The sequence below is a fragment of the Balaenoptera musculus genome, chromosome 15 (assembly GCF_009873245.2).
Source record: "Balaenoptera musculus isolate JJ_BM4_2016_0621 chromosome 15, mBalMus1.pri.v3, whole genome shotgun sequence".
NCBI lineage: Eukaryota > Metazoa > Chordata > Mammalia > Artiodactyla > Balaenopteridae > Balaenoptera > Balaenoptera musculus.
Window position 1 is genome coordinate 46,297,421 of NC_045799.1, and position 21,104 is coordinate 46,318,524.

The 21,104-nt window shown below is 47.2% G+C and overlaps 1 protein-coding gene across 2 annotated transcripts in view; it reads left to right on the top strand.

Annotated features, from left to right (window-relative positions):
• RALGAPA2 (Ral GTPase activating protein catalytic subunit alpha 2) overlaps positions 1-21,104 on the top strand; it is a 282,520-nt gene that overhangs the window by 158,970 nt on the left and 102,446 nt on the right. For both annotated transcript variants that reach the window (XM_036825221.1, XM_036825222.1), the window contains 8 exons: positions 1,434-1,542; positions 5,865-5,975; positions 7,264-7,332; positions 7,735-7,872; positions 8,354-8,537; positions 13,434-14,205; positions 15,044-15,115; positions 20,028-20,151. In XM_036825221.1, the coding sequence (XP_036681116.1) occupies positions 1,434-1,542; positions 5,865-5,975; positions 7,264-7,332; positions 7,735-7,872; positions 8,354-8,537; positions 13,434-14,205; positions 15,044-15,115; positions 20,028-20,151 (1,579 nt within the window). The remainder of the gene's footprint in view (positions 1-1,433; positions 1,543-5,864; positions 5,976-7,263; positions 7,333-7,734; positions 7,873-8,353; positions 8,538-13,433; positions 14,206-15,043; positions 15,116-20,027; positions 20,152-21,104) is intronic.

Genomic DNA, 21,104 nt, shown 5'->3' on the forward strand with positions numbered 1-21,104 from the left:
CAGGTGTTCCTAGAAACGAGAGCTCTTTGCTCTTAACAAATTACACTTAACAAATAGGTTAATGGGTCGTAAAAAAAAAGAATACACACACATATATATACACACATGCACTCAAAGGAAGAGCCTCTCTTAAAATGGTAACAGTATGATTTGGGGCATAATTCCAAGTGGTATAGTTTTCATGAGTCAAACAATCAGTCTGAGTTCAGCTGAGGGAAGATAAAGAGGCTTTGGGAAAGAATATAGAGTTCATGGGAATAACTATGGACTAAGATGCAAAGGGCAATTTCTAGGAATTGGGCAAGAGAAGAGAGACATGTAGACAATTCTAGACAGTCAGGAAGGTGTGGAGCTCCGTCTAATGCTGGGGCCGGAGAAACAAGAAAGGCCCGGCACACACCTTGTAACCGAGGTAAAAGCACAACCGTTACCGAGGGAGTTTTGGTAGAAGGTGACATGGTCGCCAAAGGGGTTTTAATTAACTGGTTCTGAAGCACTTAGTCCATTCTGATCGAAAGAGGTGAGAATCCAGTGAAGTATGGTGGTTTTAAAACCTCAAAATAGCTTGATTTTAATTGCTGAATTATACTGATGGCAAAGGGACGTTCAGTGTGTGTCCGGTTTGACTGGCCCTGGATGTGACCTCCTGCTACAGAGAACAGCATATTACATATTACAGCAAGCATCTGGTTCCAAGTAGTGGTTTGAAGCCCCTTTTTGTTCAGAAAGTGAGCAGGTTGGGGGGCAAGCATTTAAATTTCATATACATGCATTCAGGAAACATTCAGAAGAATGTGACTTTTTGATCATTGCAAAAGATAGGAAGTAGAGTGTATCAGTTCCAAAGAGAATTACCATCCAATCTTGATTTATAATTGAGAAAGGTAATTTTTAAAGGAGTATGCAACTTAAAGAATATTTTGTCTTAACACATTATTTAAAAGAAGTAACAGTGAAACTTATTTTGAAAGTTGTACTCAGGTATTCTTTACGATAAAATATAGGGTTTGTCCTCTGTTTTTGGTAAGTGTTGTGTATTTTATTGTAAGGAAAACAATTACAAACTCAATTTCCAACAATCTTGTTAGATTCATGTTTTTGATTCTTCCTCAAAAATATCCTGAAGCAATAAATTGTAATAAAAAAATTAGTTTCAGCAAAAATAAGTGATACATGTGCTGTGACAATTAACAGAAAGTATACCATTTATTTCATTAACTATTTAATTACTAACCATTATGAATATTTCTATTTGTCCTGAAAACTGGTCTTTTGAGGGTACCTTATCTTTTTTCTCAAGAAGACATTTTGTTAATGTATCTGTAACTTTTGTACTTCGTAAACAAGGCTTAAAATATTTTGTCATTTGAAAATACCAAGAAAATGCATCTCTTCGTGAGCGTTTTCCTCCTTGTCTCCTTCTTTTTCAAAAGGTGCATTGCCATTTGCTCCCTTGGGGTCTGGATCTGTGAAGAGCTTGCACAGGGCACGAACCATCCTCAGCTGAGAGAGGCCGTCAACGTGATAGGCGTCACTTTGAAGGTATTGCCAGTTCGTCATGTGTATTTGACATTAAGCTGTTTCCCAGGTATTCAACCCGTTTTAGTTTGACTTAGCCCCATTTCTACTTCCCCCTACGTTACAGAGAAGTTTTGATTCAGAAATCTTTTCTCGCAGAGCCACGTTGAACGTTCTGTGAGGGGTCCTGGCAAAGCCACCAATGGCTGCTTACCCCTGGCGGCTGCAGCCTGGCTTTCTGTAGCCTGAGCTTCGTGGACCAGCCCAGTGGCCCAGTGGGTTCCTCTGGTCGCTGGGCAGCCCCCTGGGGCAAGCAGGACGCCTGTCACCTGTGGGTTGGAGTGACAAGAAAGTGGGGTTTCATGCCCTGGCCTCCTCGGCAGGACCAAGAGAGACCAGACAGCTCCTGGGCAACAGCCTGAGTGCTTCACGTCAGTGGGGCCTTGGGCACTTCGAGGATGTCTTTCTTCCTTTGCTTTGTTAGTAAGAAGAGCTGCCATGTGCTGCCTGCTCACCTCATGCTGGGCCAGATTCTTCTTAGTATTTCTGTAAATTTTCAAAAAGTTCTTTAATTTTTCTATAATTATGAGCAGAAACATTAAGGCAGCAGAAGAGAACGTACCTGCCGTGTCGAGCCCTTGCCCTGTCAGGGGCGTCCCAGCACAGTGCGCGGACTGAGCCATGGAATCCCGCCACCCCTGTGGACGCTGCTGCTTCCCCCATTCTAGAAATAAAAGAGAAGGCGACTAAGGGGAAGGCCAAGGAACTTGCTCCAGCTTGAACTGCTGAGAAATCAGAGGGCCAGGATCAGCCAGATTGGCCTCCCTTTAAACATCATAAATAGCAGAGGAGAACTCCTGGGCAGAAGTCCCGGTCCCTGGGGCAGCTCCCCACCTTTCAGTGCCTGTGTCGCTCTGCTGGTTGGGAGGGGGAGCACATCAGTATAAGAGAACCGAGGGCCAGAGAGGAAAGAGCAGCCGCGAGGAGCACGGGAGACAGTGAGCAGCCACTCTGGGCAGAGGGCCTTAGGGGGCTTGGGGCTCTACCAGGGGGAGGAGGGCGCAGGGGAGAGGAGGAGGAGGAGGAGGAGGAGGAGGAAGGGGAAGAGAAGGGGGGGAAGGGGGGAGGGGAGGGGAGGAAGGAGGGGGAGAAGGAGCGAGGGGAGGAGGAGGGAGAGGGGGAGGAGAAGGAACGGGGGTGGGGGGAGGAGGAGGGGGGGGAAGAGGGGGAGAGGGAGGGGAGGGGAGGAGGAGGGGGAGGGGAGGAGGGGGAGGAGGGGAGGAGGAGGCGGGAAGAGGAGGGGGAGGAGGGAGGGGCGGAGGAGGGAGAGGGGGAGGAGGAGGAACGGGGGTGGGGGGAGGAGGAGGGGGGGGAGGAGGGGGAGGGGGGGGGGAGGGGAGAGGGGGGGGGGGAGGTCGGGGGGGGGCAGGGGTGGAGGAGAGGGGAAGAGGCGGGGGTGGAGGGGGGAGGAGGGGGAGAAGGAGCGAGGGGAGGAGGAGGGAGAGGGGGAGGAGAAGGAACGGGGGTGGGGGGAGGAGGAGGGGGGGAAGAGGGGGAGGGGGAGGGGAGGGGGAGAAGGAGGGAGAGAGGAGGAGGGGGAGAAGGGGAGGAGGAGGAGGGAAGAGGAGGGGGAGGAGGAGGCCCGGCCCTACCTGCCCTGTCGGCAGCAGGGGGCACGAGTTCTGCCTGTGGGCTTTGCGTGGCTCCATCTCCGGGCTCTGCTCTGCTGGAACCGTGCCCTCCAGGAGCACTTGGCGAGGTTGACGTAGGTGTCCCCTCGGCCATGGGAAGGGCATGGGCAGCAAAGCTAGGGAAGCGCCCGCCAGGGGGTGTCGATAAAAACCAGCCTCTGGCCACGACAGCGATGGGAACAAAGTGCTGTGCAGCCACTGGGGAAGTCCACTCGGCTACTCGTTTGTTGCGGATGGGACCTCGTGGGCAGCGGGGTGGGGCTCTGCTAAGCCAGAGCCAGACTTACAGACTCCGGCGTCCTCATGGGCGAGTGGCAGCATCGGCTCAGGCTCGGGCCCTGCGTTCCTGCCCTCAGCCCCACTGTCCTCCTTCCCTTGCCCATCTTAGGAGTCATGGTTGACTCTCCCTTCCTCACCACCATGGTCCTGGTCACCGTGTCCTGAACAGCCTTCAATCACTCCCGCCTGCTGCCCGGGGCCACCCCTCCCACAGCTGGCTCCCTCGGCCTCCTCCCCACCCCAACCCCCATGGCCCGAGCCTGGACCTGCAGATCTGCCCTCCGTGCTGCTGCCAGAGAGGGACGTCCGTGAGTGGGCCCCTGCCTGCTGCACCAAGCTGCCAGTTCCTTCAGAGCAGGGACTGTGTCACCCTGTACGTCTTGTCCTCTGTGCTGCTAATTCAGTGCCGGCACATTGTTGGTACCCCGTGGGCATGTGCTGATGAGCGAGTGGGTGATATGTTTCATCCCCACATCCCGCAGCCCTCCACGTGTCAGGAATACCACTGCCCTCGCAGCCCTTCATAGCGACTCTTCTTGACTCTTCTTGCCTTGGTGCCTGCACCCTGGGCCCTGGGCCCGCTGCCTGGAAGGAAACTGGCCCTTGCCCGACCCTGCGTTCTTCCCGGCTCAGCGCAGCTCTCCCCCTCCCTTCCCCCCCGCCCCAGCCCCAGTGGCTTCTCTCTGCCATCTGCCCCCACCTCTCACGCTTCACCCCTCTCTGCCCTCTTGTCTGTCATGTCCCTCATTTCACCATTGTCACCTTGTCTGTCTCCGGCCATGATGCAAGAGCCATGCCAACCTTATGTTTCTACCACATGACCCGACCAGCGGGATGCAGCAGAAACGCCCCCGGTGCCCACTTTTACTCTTCCTCTCCCTCCACATTCTGACGTCCCCTCAGACCTCCTTGGGGCTGTGCTCGGCATTAGGAATACGACAGAGAATAAGATGCAAGAAGATAAACACACAAAAGAACAAGCAAACAAACACAGAGGATCAGCTCTGATAGCCCTTAATGCCGTCCAGAAATTACAGCAGGGGAGGAGGATGGAACGGAAGAGCTGGAGGGGGTGGGCTCCACGCCTTTGGACAGGCTTGGTGGCCTCATGGGGAAGATGACATCTTGAGCCGTAATCTGAAAAATGTGGCAGCACCTGCCAAGTGCAGACCTGGGGAATGAGTGTCCCGAGCAGAGCAAGGAGCAGGTGCAAAGGCCCTGGGGCAGAAATAAGTCAGAGTGTTTGACGAGTGGACAGAGGCCATGAGGATCAGGGGGCAGGAGATCTGGGTGGCCAGAGGAGGCTGTGCAGAGCCCCTTGGGGCAGATGCTCTCACCCCAGGTTTCCTTGTGCCTGTCAAGAGGGGAGCAGTCAGTAACTGTTCTGTAGAAGTAAAACTGACCACCTTTCCCTTCTCATACTGTGATTTGTCACTGAGGTGCTAAATGTTGACTTCTCTCTGTTGTTTTTGTGGCCCTCTGGTCAGTTGGCATCTACTTCCTGCAACCTGGAGCTCCTGGGGTGGAAATAGCTGAGACGCAAGTCCAGAGGTCTCCCTAGACAGGGACACAGATTTGGTGACAAAACGTTCTGCCCTAGATGATGGAGTGTGGATGGCAGTTTGGCCCAAGGTCTGGCCAGGGAGGGAGCACCGGGAGTCCTCATCCCTCCCACACACCCCCAGCCCACAGTCCCTGCGAGAACTGCCCCATTGCTGTGCCATCTCCCAAGAAACAGGGGCACCTAGAGGACCCTGAGCCCATGCCAGACGCAGAAAACAGACTCAATAATTGAATATCCCATAACTTTGAATTATGTTCTCCTAGCTCCACGTTTTTTATATTTCTTAGAATGTTATATGTGCAGGTTAAGTTTAGTTTCATCAGATAGAAAGGCTTTCGATCAATCCTTGTTTCTCCAAGTGTAAAATGAAGATAACGTCTGCCTTATGGAGCTGTTAATGAAGAGTTATCAAGGCGAAAATGAGTACAATTCTTGTAAAAGGTTCAGTACACAGGGGATACTCAATAATGTACTACATTTCAGTTTCCTGCAGTCGGCAAAACTATCGTTTGTGTGATCTGAATGAGGCATTTGAATTTATGGTTTTAATTTCCAAATGATTAAATGACAACTACTTGTTTCTATAGAATGTTATGTAAATTAGTACAGCTAGTCTAGACAGAAGGCAGTTACAGGACGGTGACCGCGTACAAACTGTCTGGTGATAAGATACGTTTTTCATATATTTAATGCAGAACAGGGACATGGATCCCCAAATGGAGCTGGAAAGAAATCGTTGTTGTGTTCTTCTTTAGGAATACTGCACACGTGAAGTGAGGTTATTTCGTTTGGGGTTTTGTTTCCTTTTCTAGTTTCCTAACAAAATCGTGGCCCAGGTAGCTTGTGATGTGCTTCAGTTGCTGGCTTCCTACTGGGAAAAGCTTCAGATGTTTGAAACCTCTCTGCCTCGGAAAATTGCAGAAGTAAGTCTTTTTCCCATAATGCTCAAACATCAGCGTTTCCCTTTTATTACATTGGATATTTAATTAATTCTAGATACTCAAATAATGGTTGGAGAACCAACCATTAAACTGCCGTGTGAGTCACCCATTTTCGGAGTAAATTGCGCTGGTTCTTCTCAGCTGCGATTTCAGGCACCACGTAAGAAGCCATCAGTGTTCCAGGGCAGCCTTACACTCGGGGAGTTTGAAAGGCAAACACGACCACAACAAAGAGACCTTTTGTCGATTGGGCTTCATTCATCCAGAGTAATTTGGATGGTGCCAACAAGGAGTCGGCAGCTGGTTGTGATGCCCTGTGTGTGTGGGCGGGGGTGGGGTATGGGGGCCTCTCCCAGACCGAAGGCCCGGACCGAGCTTTGTGCCATAGCGTGATCACCCGGCTGTAATGAGATTACGACTGTAATACCCTCCGTGGGGTCACTGGTGGAGGGCGGGGGCAAGAGGAACAGGAAGAACCTTCTCCACGAAAACACCCCGGACGTCAGTGGCATGTGAGGGTGCCGGCTTGCACAGGGGCAGGTACCCTCGCCCTGTAGGTGTGGTTGGTAAGGCTTGGCTGTTTCTGCCAGGTTTTGTAGCTGCCCTTCTTTAAACATGCCCTGTTCTGTACACACCCAGTGCAGAGGAAGGGATATGATTTATTTTCTCTCGGCCCTAGACAAATTTCATCCGTGAGGTCGCTTTGTTCTCTCAGAGATACAGCAGAAATCACAAGCGATTTTCAACCTCAAGGGACCTAGTGTGAAACAGAACTTTGGGCGATAGGCATATAAGCTGCTGCAAAATGTAGAGTTGGGTTTTAGGGCAATCGTAAAATTTATCACCTAAACGGGAATACCTTTGAGAATGAAAGTGGTGCCGTTAGCCTGCAGCCGCAGGTGTGGGGAGACCTGGGGTAATTTACAAGAAAAGTAAATGGGAGCATCTTCATAATTACTTTTGCAAGTATTTGTCGCTTTCCTTGTGAGAAGTGTGGAAACGGATAATGGAGATTGTGTGACTACAGAGAGAAATACTCCTTCCTCTGGGCCCCCGATTTCACTGCCAGCAGAGTGGAAACAGGTGTGGCCATCGCCTTCTGGTTTTCAGGTCACACAAATCTCTGAGGTGACTCTTCGCTTGGTGTCACCTTCCTCTGGGAGTTGGCACCAGGCTGGCTTTAGTGGCAAGGCCATCCTGGGCCCCCTTTCACACGGCTTCCAGAACCGTTACCGGGGTCTGTTTGATTGGGAATTTGTCTTCTCTGCAGATCCTCGTGGCCACAATTGCTTTTCTTTTACCAAGTGCAGAATATTCCTCAGTGGAAACAGATAAGAAGGTAAGTGGCACATCAGCTAAGTCCTCCCTAGAGTTTGTTTTTGGTTTTTTTAGAGAATAGCACTTTTTTTTTTTTTTTAGAATTTTATTTATTTTTTTATACAGCAGGTTCTCACTAGTTATCCATTTTATACATATTAGTGTATATATGTCAATCCCAATCTCTAGAGTTTGTTTTTTAAAAATGTAATAAGACAGATGGCAAATACTATCACGTGCAGGGCTATCCTTTATAACATCCCCTGTCAGGACTGGCCCTAACAGCCTCTCTGCAAAACTCCTCTTTCATTCCTGTGTCCCTGGGTAATGGCTGCGATGCTGGGGAGGTTCTGCTGTTTGCTGTCACTTGCGGCGGAGTCCGCGAGGCTGCAGCCTGAGGCTCTGGGTCTGCTTCGTCTTCCAGTTCCTCGTGTCCCTGCTGCTCTGCCTCCTGGACTGGTGCATGGCGCTGCCGGCGGGCGCGCTCCTCCACCCCGTGTCCACAGCGGCCCTGGACGAGCAGCCCGCGGCCCGGGCCCCCTTGCTGGATTACATCTACAGGGTGAGTCTCCCCCGGGCCCCGGGGCACGGAGCGTGGACTGCAGCATCAGAGAGTCACCAAAACAGGTTTTAGGCATTCACGTACTTATCTGTGCCCTTTTGACAAGGATTTATGGGGGTTCAACATTTTAAAAGAAATGAATGACTTTAGGAGTGACAGCAGAACAGTTATGATTATAGAGAAGCAGTGATTACCCAGTTCACGACGCGCGCATTTTCCCCGACTGTTATCGTCACACAACTGCAGTTTGGTCAGAATCCCCCAGTGTTCATGGGACGTGGTCTGTATCTGCTTCATTATGAAAAGAACTGTTTCTGTTGTAGGAATATCCACAGCCTTAGTTGGACAAAATCTGTTTATCAAAGGAAGAAAAAGTATAATGGTCCCAGTTATCTCCTAAGTGCTGTTGCAGTTTGACAGGTCGTCAGGGGGCAGGAGGTTGGGGGCATCCCTGGCACACAATCCCTTCCATGCCTCACAGGTTCTGCACTGCTGTGTTTGCGGCTCAAGCACGTACACCCAGCAGAGCCGCTACACCCTGACCCTGGCTGACCTGTCGTCCGCGGATTACGACCCCTTCCTCCCACTGGCAAACGTGAAGAATTCTGAGCCGGTCCAATTTCATTCATCAGCAGAACTGGGCAACCTGCTTACTGTCGAAGAGGGTAAGATTCTTCAGAATAGTCATTCCAGTTGGCAGGAAAAGGAAAGATGGTGGCCATTTGTTAATACTCGCTGTGTTACTTTTTAAGAATCCGGTGGTTGAAATCCAGGTTTCTAGAGTGCTCTGTGACAGCAAGTCCTTCCTTCCTCGTTTCCTCTCTTTTTCTGTTCTCCTCCCCTTTCTTTTCCCATCTTAGTTGAATTTTGTATTATCGAGGACCCACGGGACCCACAAACCCACAAACACAGTCCATTTTCTGTCCCCAAGGAGCTTTTCATCTCATGGTGGCGGGGGTGGGGGGGCGACAGGATTCAGGCAGAAGGACTTGTGTGTGGCCCGGTAGCACCATAGGGGCTTCCCACGGAGAAGGACCTAAGCCAGACTTGGAAGGACGGGCTGACTTTGCGAGGAGCTGGTAGAGCGTCGGGACCAGGCGGGCATCACAAAGGGATGGTGTGAGGCCACTCTGCTCCCAGCGGAGGCCCCATCGTAGACATGTGGGTGTGTCAGGACCTCGGGGCTGTGCTTACCCCGCTAACCACCTTCTCCCCAAATGACAAGAGCCCATCTCTAGGCCTTGGAATATGAGTCAGCATGTGGGTGTGTCATCTGTATGTGTGATATATGCCATCTATATGCATAGACTCACATACACACACACACTAAAACTAGTGAACTCTGAAGACGGATGAATTCTTTCGGTGACAAATGTGATACTGTACTATTGTTACTCAGGATGTTACCATTCGGGTGAAGGATATCTGGGCTCTCTCTGTATTGTTTCTTACAAGTGCGTGTGAATCTTCAATTGTCTCAGAAATTAAAAGTTAAAAAAAAAATGTGGGTATAGAGTGTTAGATCATCCATGAAAATGTTATGGACTTTGCAAGTTAAAAACCTAGGCCTAAGAACAGAACCTTGCGGGTAAAACTTCCTTAAAGAAAAAGGAGCGAGGGCATGTCACCAGGAAAACAAAGTCAGGGAAATGGACAAAGAACCAAGAGGAGTCATTTCTAGGAGGTCAAGGGAAGAAAGCAGACAAGGAGCTGAAGGTCAGCAGGGTCACAGGCTTCCAGAAGCTCGGGGAGGGTGAGACCAGAACAGCAGCTGTTTTATTTCCCAACCAAGTGTTTGGTGGTGGGTTTTGCTGAATACTTTGCACAGAGTGGTTGGTCTGCAGCCAGACAGCATGAGCAGGTGACCTGGGGCGTGACTGTTCGGAGCCCCAAGACAGTCCCCCGTGAGGCCTCCTGGGAAGGGAGGAAGGACACAGCAGCATTAGCCAGTGAGGGTTCAGGTCCAGGGCTGTGCTTGCAAGATTGCAGAGTCCGGAGTGTGCTTCTGGCTGGGAGGGGGGGACAGGAGTGGGGCGCCAGTCGGGAGCGAGGCCTCATTTTAGCTCCTTTTACAGACAAGCAGACCAAGGCAAAGGGATTTTCCCAAGGGTGTACAGGTCAGAAGTAACAGAGGTGGAATGTGGATTTAAGGTTTATCCACAGGATCCTGGAACAGCGAATTCTTCACTCGGGGTTTTGCGTAGTGGAGACGGAAGACTGATCGGGGCTGTGTTGCCGGCTGGCAGCACGAGGCGCCTCGTCACATTGTGTCGCCCTTTTGCCCTCCATTTGCTTCGTCATTTGTGGGTCTCCTTGTGGAGTCCCCTGTTCTTTCCAGTTGCAATCTTTTCTTGACACTTTTTTCCCACAGTTGTAAATTCAAAACATTTTTGTTTTCAGTAAAATGACCTTTGATCTATTTCTTTTTGCTGTTTCCTACCTTGTAGTCCAAAAATAGGTTCACTGCTGATTATGACTCTTCACAGAAAAATGGCAGAAGATTAATAGGGTAATGAAAAAGGATAAACATAAAAATGCACATTTAAATTTTTGTACCACTTTCTTTCAATGTCCAACACTCTTTGACTTGACCATTCATTCTCCAGAAAACCTCAGGACTTTATGCAAACTTGTCCTAACACAGCTCTGTGTTACTCAAAATGAGGTTTAAACTTCTATGGCAAAGGAGTTTTAAAATTCTCTAACATTTTTACTAAGTAACAAAACAAAGAAGCTTAAAAACATACTAGCACCCACAGACTCTCTTGCCAAATAAGTACATCCTTGTTAAGAATGAAGAGGAAAAATAAAGATAGGTATTTTAGGTTAAACAAAACGTGCTCATATTTGAGGGGTTTTTTTTCCATTCAGTGTCATTAATTCATCATTTATAACCACACTGTTTCTACTCAGATAATGTTTCTGATAAGCAATGTTATATTTTTATCTATTATTTTCAGATGATTCTTTCATAGACCATTTCCCACATTTGATGTAATTACTACTTTCAAATAGAGTTACAAGCGGGAGAGACCCAACCACCTACAGCTGAGGCGGCTGCTGGCCCAGCTTGGGGAGGAACCATCAATGGCATGACACTTGCTCACTTTTCCCATCATTAATACCTAAGTGCTTAAAAAGAAGGGACGGGAGGAGCTTTAAAAAAAATGAAAGTTAAGGGACAACCTAACACTAATGCTTTTATATTTCATCTCTAAATTTAGAAAAATAAAATAAATATTCGGAATATATTTTTGCATACTTTTTGGAAGTCACGAGCTTGTTTTTTCATAGATGGAGTCTAGACTTCCTCTTTATGTTTTCAGGGCAGCCCCGGGCAGTTGACGCAGCTGAAGTCTGCCAGGGAAGAACAGTTCTTATTTCACAAATACTCCCTTTCCTTACTTTTCAGTACCAAAGATATTTGGGGTTTTTATTGGGTGTGTCATGGTTTATGACTTGATTAATGTGACTCCAGGTTAATTCCCCATTTTAGAATTCAAGCACCTTCATTAAAATACAAATTTGTATTTACCGCAAATTGAAAACACAACCTGTGTAAGTAAAAGTAGAGGAAAGTTGCTTTTCCACTTGTTGTTTTCTGCCATGGCCTTTATCCCGTTGGACCTTTCTTGTTAGTTTCGTAGCCTGTGCTACCGTGTCATCACCATGCGGTGTCTTACATTATGGACTCCTGAGCCCCCAGCTGGCTGCACCTTTGTTGTTGGAGCATTAACATTTCTGATGGAGCGTGTATTCATATGGGATGATAAGCATGAATAAAAAGCATCTGTAACTTTTGAAAAAGTTAATATGGACACAAAAGCAAAGGCATTCATAACTGTGATTTCAAGGGAATGAGCTGAGGTGTTTAAATTTCTCAGCTGTATGGAAATCATGCGCACTTCAGAGGGTCGGGAAGAAGCATTTCATTTCAGAGACAGATGTAGATGACCTCCTCTGCTTCTAAAAAGTTAGGATTTTTAAATGAAGTTTTATTTTGCATTGTTGAATACACGTGATTTCCTGTTCCTCAAAAAGAAAAAATTAAGAAGAAATCCAAGAAAAGTGAGAACAGTATGGTTCTCACTCATCACACAGAATTTCCTAGATTCTAGGACTTGATTGTTTCTAGGATTTTTACATCATAAAATTGATGTTGTATAAATAAGTCAATTAGATTTCTGTTGTCTGAGAGGGAGGATGGTTAGCATGAGAAAGCATATTTATAGTTATTGGTGTTTTAATTAATATTTGATTTTTCATGCTGTGAATTTAGAAATCAAGTATTTCCTAAACCTTTAAGCCCAAATTAGAAATCTTAGTTTATTTAAATATCTAGTGATTGTTTTTATTAAAAGGTTTTATTTTGACCTCTTCTTAGATTAATGCACAGTTCCCTTGTAAATTTGGTGGATTAAGATTTCCCTAACTGCTCTCAGGCTTAAGTAATCGTTTCAGTCCCAACTTGTGGATTTCATCTGCTTCTCCCTCATATCGCAAACATTTCACACAGCCCCCTTTCACATGCTATTGTCAAAGTCCTTCTATACATCTGAAGTCTTAAAAATTTTATAAATTAGTTGCTCCTGGGCATTTAATCATCAACTACAAATTCAGTGAAAGCCTTCTAAGTAATTCCATGAATTATTAATATATCAGATTCTGTTAAATATTTAAAATGACCTCACAGCAAAACATAAATAGCCACAATAATCCTAAAGCAAATTGCTTCAAATATATTTCAGCAGTCCCAGGCTTAATTCATCCCTTACGAATGTCTCCCGTCACCCACTGAGGGGAGCGAGGCCACCTCCCCAGCCCCCAGCCCTCCGTGCTGCCGTCCTGTCCAATGGCAGATGTCCCCCTCCTGGAGCTCCTAGAACTGTCACCCCTTCAGGACCGAGATCTGTCTCTGGTTTATATCTGTATCTACACTTTTTTTTTTTTTTTTTTTTTTTTTTATAAGATTGTTTATAGCTACTTTTATTTTTATTTATTTATTTATTTTTGGCTGTGCTGGGTCTTCGGTTCGTGCGAGGGCTTTCTCTAGTTGCGGCAAGTGGGGGCCACTCTTCATCGCGGTGCGGGGACCGCTCTTCATTGCGGTGCGCGGGCCTTTCACTATCGCGGCCCCTCCCGTTGCGGGGCACAGGCTCCAGACGCGCAGGCTCAGTAGTTGTGGCTCACAGGCCCAGCCGCTCCGCGGCATGTGGGATCTTCCCAGACCAGGGCTCGAACCCGTATCCCCTGCATCAGCAGGCAGATTCTCAACCACTGCGCCACCAGGGAAGCCCTCTACACGTTTTTAAATGTCCCTTTCCGAATGAGATCTTCACGTAAGTTGGTTCTTTCAGCCATCTATCTAACTTGTGCTTTTAAATTCAAGTAGAATGAATGTCAAAAAAAGAACACAGGTGGAAAAAATCCCCAGACTAAAAAAAAAAAAAAAAAATCCACTGTGCTAGGGATGGATTGCAATCTGGTGGTGGGTCCGTTTTCACTTTCATTCTCCGCTGTCTCTCGGTGTCCCCATCCTGCTGTCGTCCTGCTGTCGGCAGAGAGGAGGCGGAGGAGCATGGAGCTGATCCCGCTGACTGCGCGCATGGTGATGGCGCACCTGGTGAACCACCTGGGGCACTTCCCCCTGCGCGGGGGCCCCGCCGTGCTGCACAGCTTGGTCAGCGAGCACCACGACAACACACACGCCGACGCTGCCGAGCTCTCCCCCGACGTGTTCAGGAGCCCGAACCTGCAGCTGTTTGTGTTCAATGATAGCACCCTCATCTCCTACCTGCAGACACCCGCGGCGGGTCCTCCCGGCGGGTCGCCAGCGGGCGCCCCCTCGGACGTGAGAGTGATCGTGCGGGACATCTCGGGGAAGTACTCCTGGGACGGGAAGGTGCTCTATGGACCTCTGGAAGGCTGCTTAGCCCCACAGGGCAGAAGTCCCTCGTTCCTGATCTCGGGCTGGCATCACCAATCGCCTGGACCTCAGGGGGATCGTTCTCAGACTGAGCAGGGGGAGGATGTCCTCAACAAATTACTTGAAAACATTGGCCACACGAGTCCCGAATGCCTTTTACCATCACAGCTCCATCTCAGCGAGCCTTCCCCACCCCCATGTGGAATGAACCGTGCCCAAGAGAAGGAAATCATCGAGATCCTCCTGCGCCAGAGCACACAGGAAGACGAGTATGTCCAGAGGTGCGACTTGGACGCGGCCATGAAGGTTGCCAGCCAGGAGCCGCCATCACCGGTGGAGCCCCGGGGAGCCTTTTACTTCTGCAGGTTGCTGCTCGATGACTTGGGAATGAATTCTTGGGACAGAAGGTAACGATCCACTCTAGACCTTCAACTGTCTTATTATTTTTGTGTGACAGTTCTTATCCGTTTCGGGTTTGGGAAGCAGAACAGAAGTGGAGATTTTTCTCTATTTCAGCATTTATTGCTTATTTTCTGCTGCTAAATTAAAGCTAGAAGTGAAATTAATTGGGCTGTGCTGATGCACAGATTGAATTCCAAACATCTGTTGTGTATTTTAAAGGGTATCGAGCATTTATTCTGTGTGTGTGTTTTAATTACTGCTCTGTCCATTGTTGCTTCTGCCTTCATTAAAGATGCCAAGGGACTACAGAGATGAATAAGCCACGGTCTCTCCTTAGCTCTGGTGAGGGAAGAAGTCTTAATATTGAGTTGGCCAAAAAGTTTGTTTGGGTTTTTCTGTACCGTAGTACCCGATACAACTCTGATGAAAGACAGTGTGACTCTGGACCTCTAGAAGAACCGCCAGGCCATCCAGAAGTAGGGGGCAGTGGAGCAGAGTCTGCGGAAGGGGTGGGTTTGAGCTGCAGAGATGGGGAAGAGTCTCATGGCAGAGCTGACAGTGGAAACAGAGATACAGGCACGCACACAAGTCACGCACTCATGGACCACAGCCACCCGGTGTCCCTGAACAGTAACCGGATGCAGTGGAATCGTGATGCCTTCGAATATCTTAAGAATGAAGTTCATTCTATAGGCTTCGGCCACAAATCTTTGGTGAATGATGTGGTTGTGGGTGGGTAGACGGATGGATGGATGAATAGGTAGGTTTGTTCGTTGACTGATTGCAAAGGGCAAAATTGATCTGTGATCACACGACTTTTCTTCCATTCCTTTTCCTTTATAGGAAGAATTTCCATCTGTTGAAGAAAAATTCAAAATTATTGAGAGAGCTAAAAAATCTGGACTCCCGACAATGGTATGTGAAAGTAGATCAAACCACCTTATTCCTGGGTGTCTTTGTGTGTGGGGGGGGGATGCTGGATATGGCTGCAGAAGTGATACCCCTGCAGAGACCTGGCAGCTGGTGGCATTTGCACAGGCCATACCTTTGGTAGTTTTACTCTGAGCAGTAAACTTATATGTTTGCTACACAAGGAAGAGGTCCCCTAACCTCTGCGTTGATTGAGAACCTTTCAGCCAGTGGACACTGGTTCTCATTTCATCTCTGTAGCCCCTCTTGTCCCACCGAGGAGCAGAGGCCGGCCCAGGTCCCACAGCCGCCCATGTTCACGGGCCTCGTGGTTTGGAGCCTGTGAGTCTGACTCCGTGGGCCGGCGTGCAGTGGTCTCTGCTCTGGGGGGTAGGCAAGGTTAAGACCCCGGTGCTGTAATCAGGCGCTCTCTAGCCCTAAACCTCGTTCTCCAAAGCAGGTCGGATCTCAGATCTACCTCTTTTCTGTACAATCTTAGAAGCAGTTCCAAAGATGAGCTCTGACCGGTGTTTGATCTGGGGAAATGTGTGCTTCCGAAAACATCTCAGTCCGGAGCTGGTGTTGTACCGGGTACATAACGGGTGCTTGGAAGAAATGAATACACTGCTACCTTAATCTTGAGTTTTTAAAAACTCATTTAAAAAAAAATAGCTTTCTGTTTCTCTTGTATTCCCTTTAGGAGCATCATTAGGCATCTCATTAGAGAAGAAAACCTGAAGCCGTTATTCCTCACACTGTCCTTCCCCACATTCAGTTTCCTAATAGTTGTTGTGCTGCTTTTTCTCCAGAGGAAGAGACCGAGTTCTCTGTGGAACTTTGGGGGGGTGGATTTTTGCTGAAGGGCTCAGGGATTCACTACCCCTTCCCTCTTGTCCTCCAGTAGGAAACAAGCAGTCACTTGAGTTCCAAACTCAGCTTTTCAAACGTATGCTGAATTATTTCATGCTCCTTCATATTAAGTGAAGACATTGGTATCTTGTGATTGTGGCCAATTTGTTGAGTGTTAATGCACTTTAGTTGCATGAGGTACAATCGAAGTAGCTCCCTGGTGGGGCTGTTGCAGTATAATACGGCTTTGGAGAGCTGATTGGCAAGTCCTCTCCACCACCCCCACCCCCCCCGATTAACCTTCACCTAAAACCCCAACTCCTGGATTTAGTGTCTTCTCAACATCTAAAAAGGTATCCACTTACTTTATGGTAAAGGGTGTTCTCAAGGTTCTTTTTAGAAAAAAAAAAAAAACCAGAAATAAGTTGAGGGCTCTTTAGCTCTGAGATCCCGTGTACCAGTCAGTTAGCAGGTAAGAACGTAACCTCGGCCCGCAACTTCCAGTCAGGATTTCTATTTATTTCTGGCATCAATTTATTTCCCTGCTGTCAAGGCAGAGTTTCTGCATAGCATGTTCTTAGGAAAAGGAGAGACCACCTCACAGCTACGATTTGTATACTGTGAAGTTAGCAAAGCTGTAAATAGTGTGATGAATGTACATACAAATTAAAGGAGGCTCCCCTTTTCAATATTAACACCTCTCGCCACCGCACGGTAAAGTGAAAGTTACAGTCGTGTTTCTTTGTTTGGCTGTTTAATGTGACAGCACAAGGAAACTGAGCGATTCTGGTCTATTCCTAATAAGAAAGAAAACTGCGTTCTAATGAGGAAGAGGAAACGGTTGCTTTTCTGTACGTGTGCTCCCGAATTACCTGCTCCTTCGAGCCCTGGTCCTGCAGCTCGTGGATATGCAGTGCTGTTGATGTTGCTAATTGTCATTTCAAAAGCCTGGCTCTAATAAGGCCAGACACAGCGTATGCATCCTCCCAGGCTCTCTGCGGTGCTAACATTTTGGAGGCTGTGAAATTTGATGAGTGTTTACAGCTAAAGGTCACCTTTGCTCACACCTCCATCAGTCACACAGTCACCGGGCCGAGCTCTCTCTGCTCCACATTGAGTTGATGAGGACCTGTAAGCAGCTACAACGTAAAAAGCTTGGACTTTAAGGAGAACAAACAAAATCATTTCAGATAAACCTGAGATTGTTTTATGTATGTAAAGTGTATAGAATAGAGAAAAATTAAATGCTGAGGACTTTTAAATATATAGACAGAGCTGCGGAAAGGAACTGGGTGACTATCCTTTTCTCTCCATTTGTTGAAAGAGACTGTCTTTTAGTTCGTAGGTTATGACCTCTCTTACCATCCAAGCCCCCAAATGATTACAGCTCTTAGAATAAGCTAGTCAGAGTCGAGACCGCTGGCCAGCCCTGCCTGCAGTCTGGAAGGAAATGATGTCACAGTTTCGGGCTCCATGTGCCTGAGGACAAGCTTTCCGACAGGCTGAGAGCACAAGGTCTCTGCTAGAGCACCGCCCGCTAGCATCCATCACCCCCCACGTCTGTTCCCCTGAGAGCAGCACCCCACCAGCGTGTCTGTCAGGGCCTTCAGGACACCCACCTTCCCCACTGGCAGCAGGACAGTACACTTCAAAAGCCTTAAAAGTGGGCAATGACCGAGGCTCCATGTCCATGAATTTATTTTAAGGACATACCAAAGATAATGTGAAAACGTCTTTCAAATGGAAGCAACCTAAATGTCCAATAGCAAGGACTGAGGATGTGGAATATTAATATAATGGAGTGTTACACAACCATTATTAGTAACTTTGTTAGACAAGCACACGGTATAGAAATGTTCACACTCCAACACAGTTTAAATGGTGACTTTTCGGTTATGTATATTTTACACAATTAAAAAAAGTGTTCACAGATATTTTAAGTGAAAAAATCAGTGGCAGAACACAAGATAGTAGCTTCTCATTTTGTATGCAAAAATGCATCCTGAAGTAGTAACAGTTGTGATTTCAACATAGAAGCAAAGAACATTAGTGGGTTTTTTTAATTCTTCTTTTTCCTTTCTATATTTTCTAATTTTTCCTCTAAGTATGGTAATTTCATGTAAACTATGGGGGGACATGAATAAGCTATCTAGACAAATAAAAGGAGCGTACTCTCCTCGTAGATTTATTTTTATGACTTTCCAGCTGAGTTTCAATTCATTCTGCTAATTAAGTAGAAAAATAATATTCCTGCAGAAGGAGATATTGGAGAATATGTTAAAATACAGAGCCCAGATTCCACCACTATTGATGTCTAATCGGATTATAATGTTGAGGTATTGAACGATAAGGCAACAGAAACATTTCTATGTTGTTTAAGTGCTCGGTAGTTTTTCCTATGAGATTTTTTTCAAAGTATATGGTAGAAATCAGGAGAAGAGTAGAACTGCTCTGGAAATGATAATCTAAAATTTTATTTATTTATTTATTTTTGGCTGTGTTGGGTCTTCGTTTCTGTGCGAGGGCTTTCTCCAGTTGCGGCGAGCGGGGGCCACTCTTCATCGTGGTGCGCGGGCCTCTCCCTGTCGTGGCCTCTACCGTTGCAGAGCACAGGCTCCAGATGCGCAGGCTCAGTAGTTGTGGCTCACGGGCTTAGTTGCTCTGCGGCATGTGGGATCTTCCCAGACCAGGGCTCGAACCCGTGTCCCCTGCATTGGCAGGCAGATTCTTAACCACTGCGCCACCAGGGAAGCCCTGATAATCTAAAATTTTAGAACGTAGAGACTGGAGTCAAGGTCTTGGGTGATGGAGCTGAGGAATGGTTCTTGATTAAAGCTCTGGTCCAATAAGAGCGGTGTCTTTGCCTCTGAACTGTCTCCAGATCACTTGGTGTAGGTCTAGTGACTTTGACACTTTACTCCAGGGTATAGTTTATAGAAATGGTTATTGACATGTTCAAATATATCATCGTATCTCTGGTCAATTCAACAGAGTTTTAACTGAGCAACTTCTATGCACCAAGGACCATGCTAGATGCACAAAAGGTTAAGAAGCAGGGCTGCTTTCCTCAAAGTGGTGTCACATTTACCTGATTTAACAGCAAAGTGCCCCATATCCATCATGGAGGAAGTGGACGAACAGTTTATACGTCCAAAGAAGTTTCCTTGGACAGCTGTCCACCCTGCGGGTGCCGCCCCTCAAAAAGAAAGTACCTAAGTGTGTTCTGCTTTGAAGAAGTAGTTTCCATTTCTCACAGAGTCTCGGCCAATTTTACAGTTCCAATCAGGGAGCTCCCCGGTTTCCTTATCTCAAAGTATGGGAAGTGGCTTCCCTGGTGACGCAGTGGTTGAGAATCTGCCTGCTAATGCAGGGGACACGTGTTCGAGCCCTGGTCTGGGAAGATCCCACATGCCGCGGAGCGACTAAGCCTGTGGGCCACAACTACTGAGCCTGCACGTCTGGAGCCTGTGCTCTGCAACGAGAGGCCGCGATAGTGAGAGGCCCGCGCACCGCGATGAAGAGTGACCCCCGCTCGCCACAACTAGAGAAAGCCCTCGCACAGAAACGAAGACCCAACACAGCCATAAATAAATAAACAAATAAATTTTTTAAAAAAAGTATGGGAAGTGAAATATGTGTGGTCACAAGGATCTGTTCACAACTGATATCTATCTGAAATGCTTTCAAAGGTATTTTTTTACCGAAGTTGGAGAGAATTTGTCAAGCCACGTGCTCTTACATGCTGTTCGTACATCATACCTCTGAGAGAGTGGTCTCAGGAGCCCAGACTGCCCTGTCTCAGCTCCCGGTGTCCTGCTTGCTACGAGTGCTTTTCTGTCACTTTCTGTGCCTCCTTTCCACCGTGTCCACGAGGAGGTGATGATAAGACCTGTCTCATTAGGGCGTTTGCAAGGGTAGATGAGACGTGTGTTGAGCCTTCTTGGAACAGTGCCTGAGCTCTTGTAAGTTCTCAGCAAGTGTAAGCTGTATAGTAGAAGCATAGGTGGCAGCAGTAAAACAAAATTTTGTATGTAAGTATTCTAATTCCTTTAAATCTAAAAATTTACAGCCGTGAAACGCACAAAATCGCAGTGTTTTATGTTGCTGACGGCCAAGAAGACAAGTGCTCGATCCTTTCCAATGAAAGAGGAAGCCGAGCGTACGAAGACTTTGTTGCCGGACTGGGATGGGAGGTAATTCATTTCATTCAGGAGGCGTTTATCGATCAGCGCTATTTAAGGATGTATGTAAACTAGTCATTGATGGTCTAAATTTTTGCGTATGTTTTTACATTCAAATATAGCATGGGTAGAGTTCTGGAGTTGAAGAATATATCGAATTTGACATCTTCTATCAGTTATTTTTGTACTTTATACACAAACTTTTGTTTCCCCTTAACTTTCTTCTTAATATGATTTCATTTGCTTTTCATCAGAACTGAATAGTCAGATCAGCTCTCCCAGCCATAGACAGTGTGTAGTAAGAGAGGACAGTGGGCAGGGAAGCAATGGCTTTGGTCCCTACATGGAGGTTAGAAAAGAAATCAATGACTGGGCTTCCCTGGTGGCGCAGTGGTTGAGAATCTGCCTGCCAACGCAGGGGACACGGGTTCGAGCCCTGGTCTGGGAAAATCCCACATGCCGCGGAGCAAATGGGCCCGTGAGCCACAATTACTGAGCCTGCGCGTCTGGAGCCTGTGCTCCGCAACAAGAGAGGCCGCGATAGTGAAAGGCCCGCGCACCGCGATGAGGAGTGGCCCCCGCTTGCCGCAACTAGAGAAAGCCCTCGCACAGAAACGAAGACCCAACACAGCCATAAATAAATAAAATTTAAAAAAATAATACCTAGCATATATATTTAAAAAAAAAAAAAAAAAGAAATCAATGACTTATAAGTGAAAAATGAAGAGTTGGATGAAGTAAAAAGTTGACTTGACGGGTAGCCATGATGGTTTAGCTCTCAACCTGTTTCCCTAAGGTAGATCCCAGGATGGTTGATATTTTAAAATTTTGTTTTTTCTTTACTAAATCATACTCTGACCAAAAGACATCTCTACATTTATACACATGCACACATACACACACATATATCTGTCTCCAGAACATATTCCCAGAATCTAAAAGAATTCAGAGTAGTTAAAATGGAA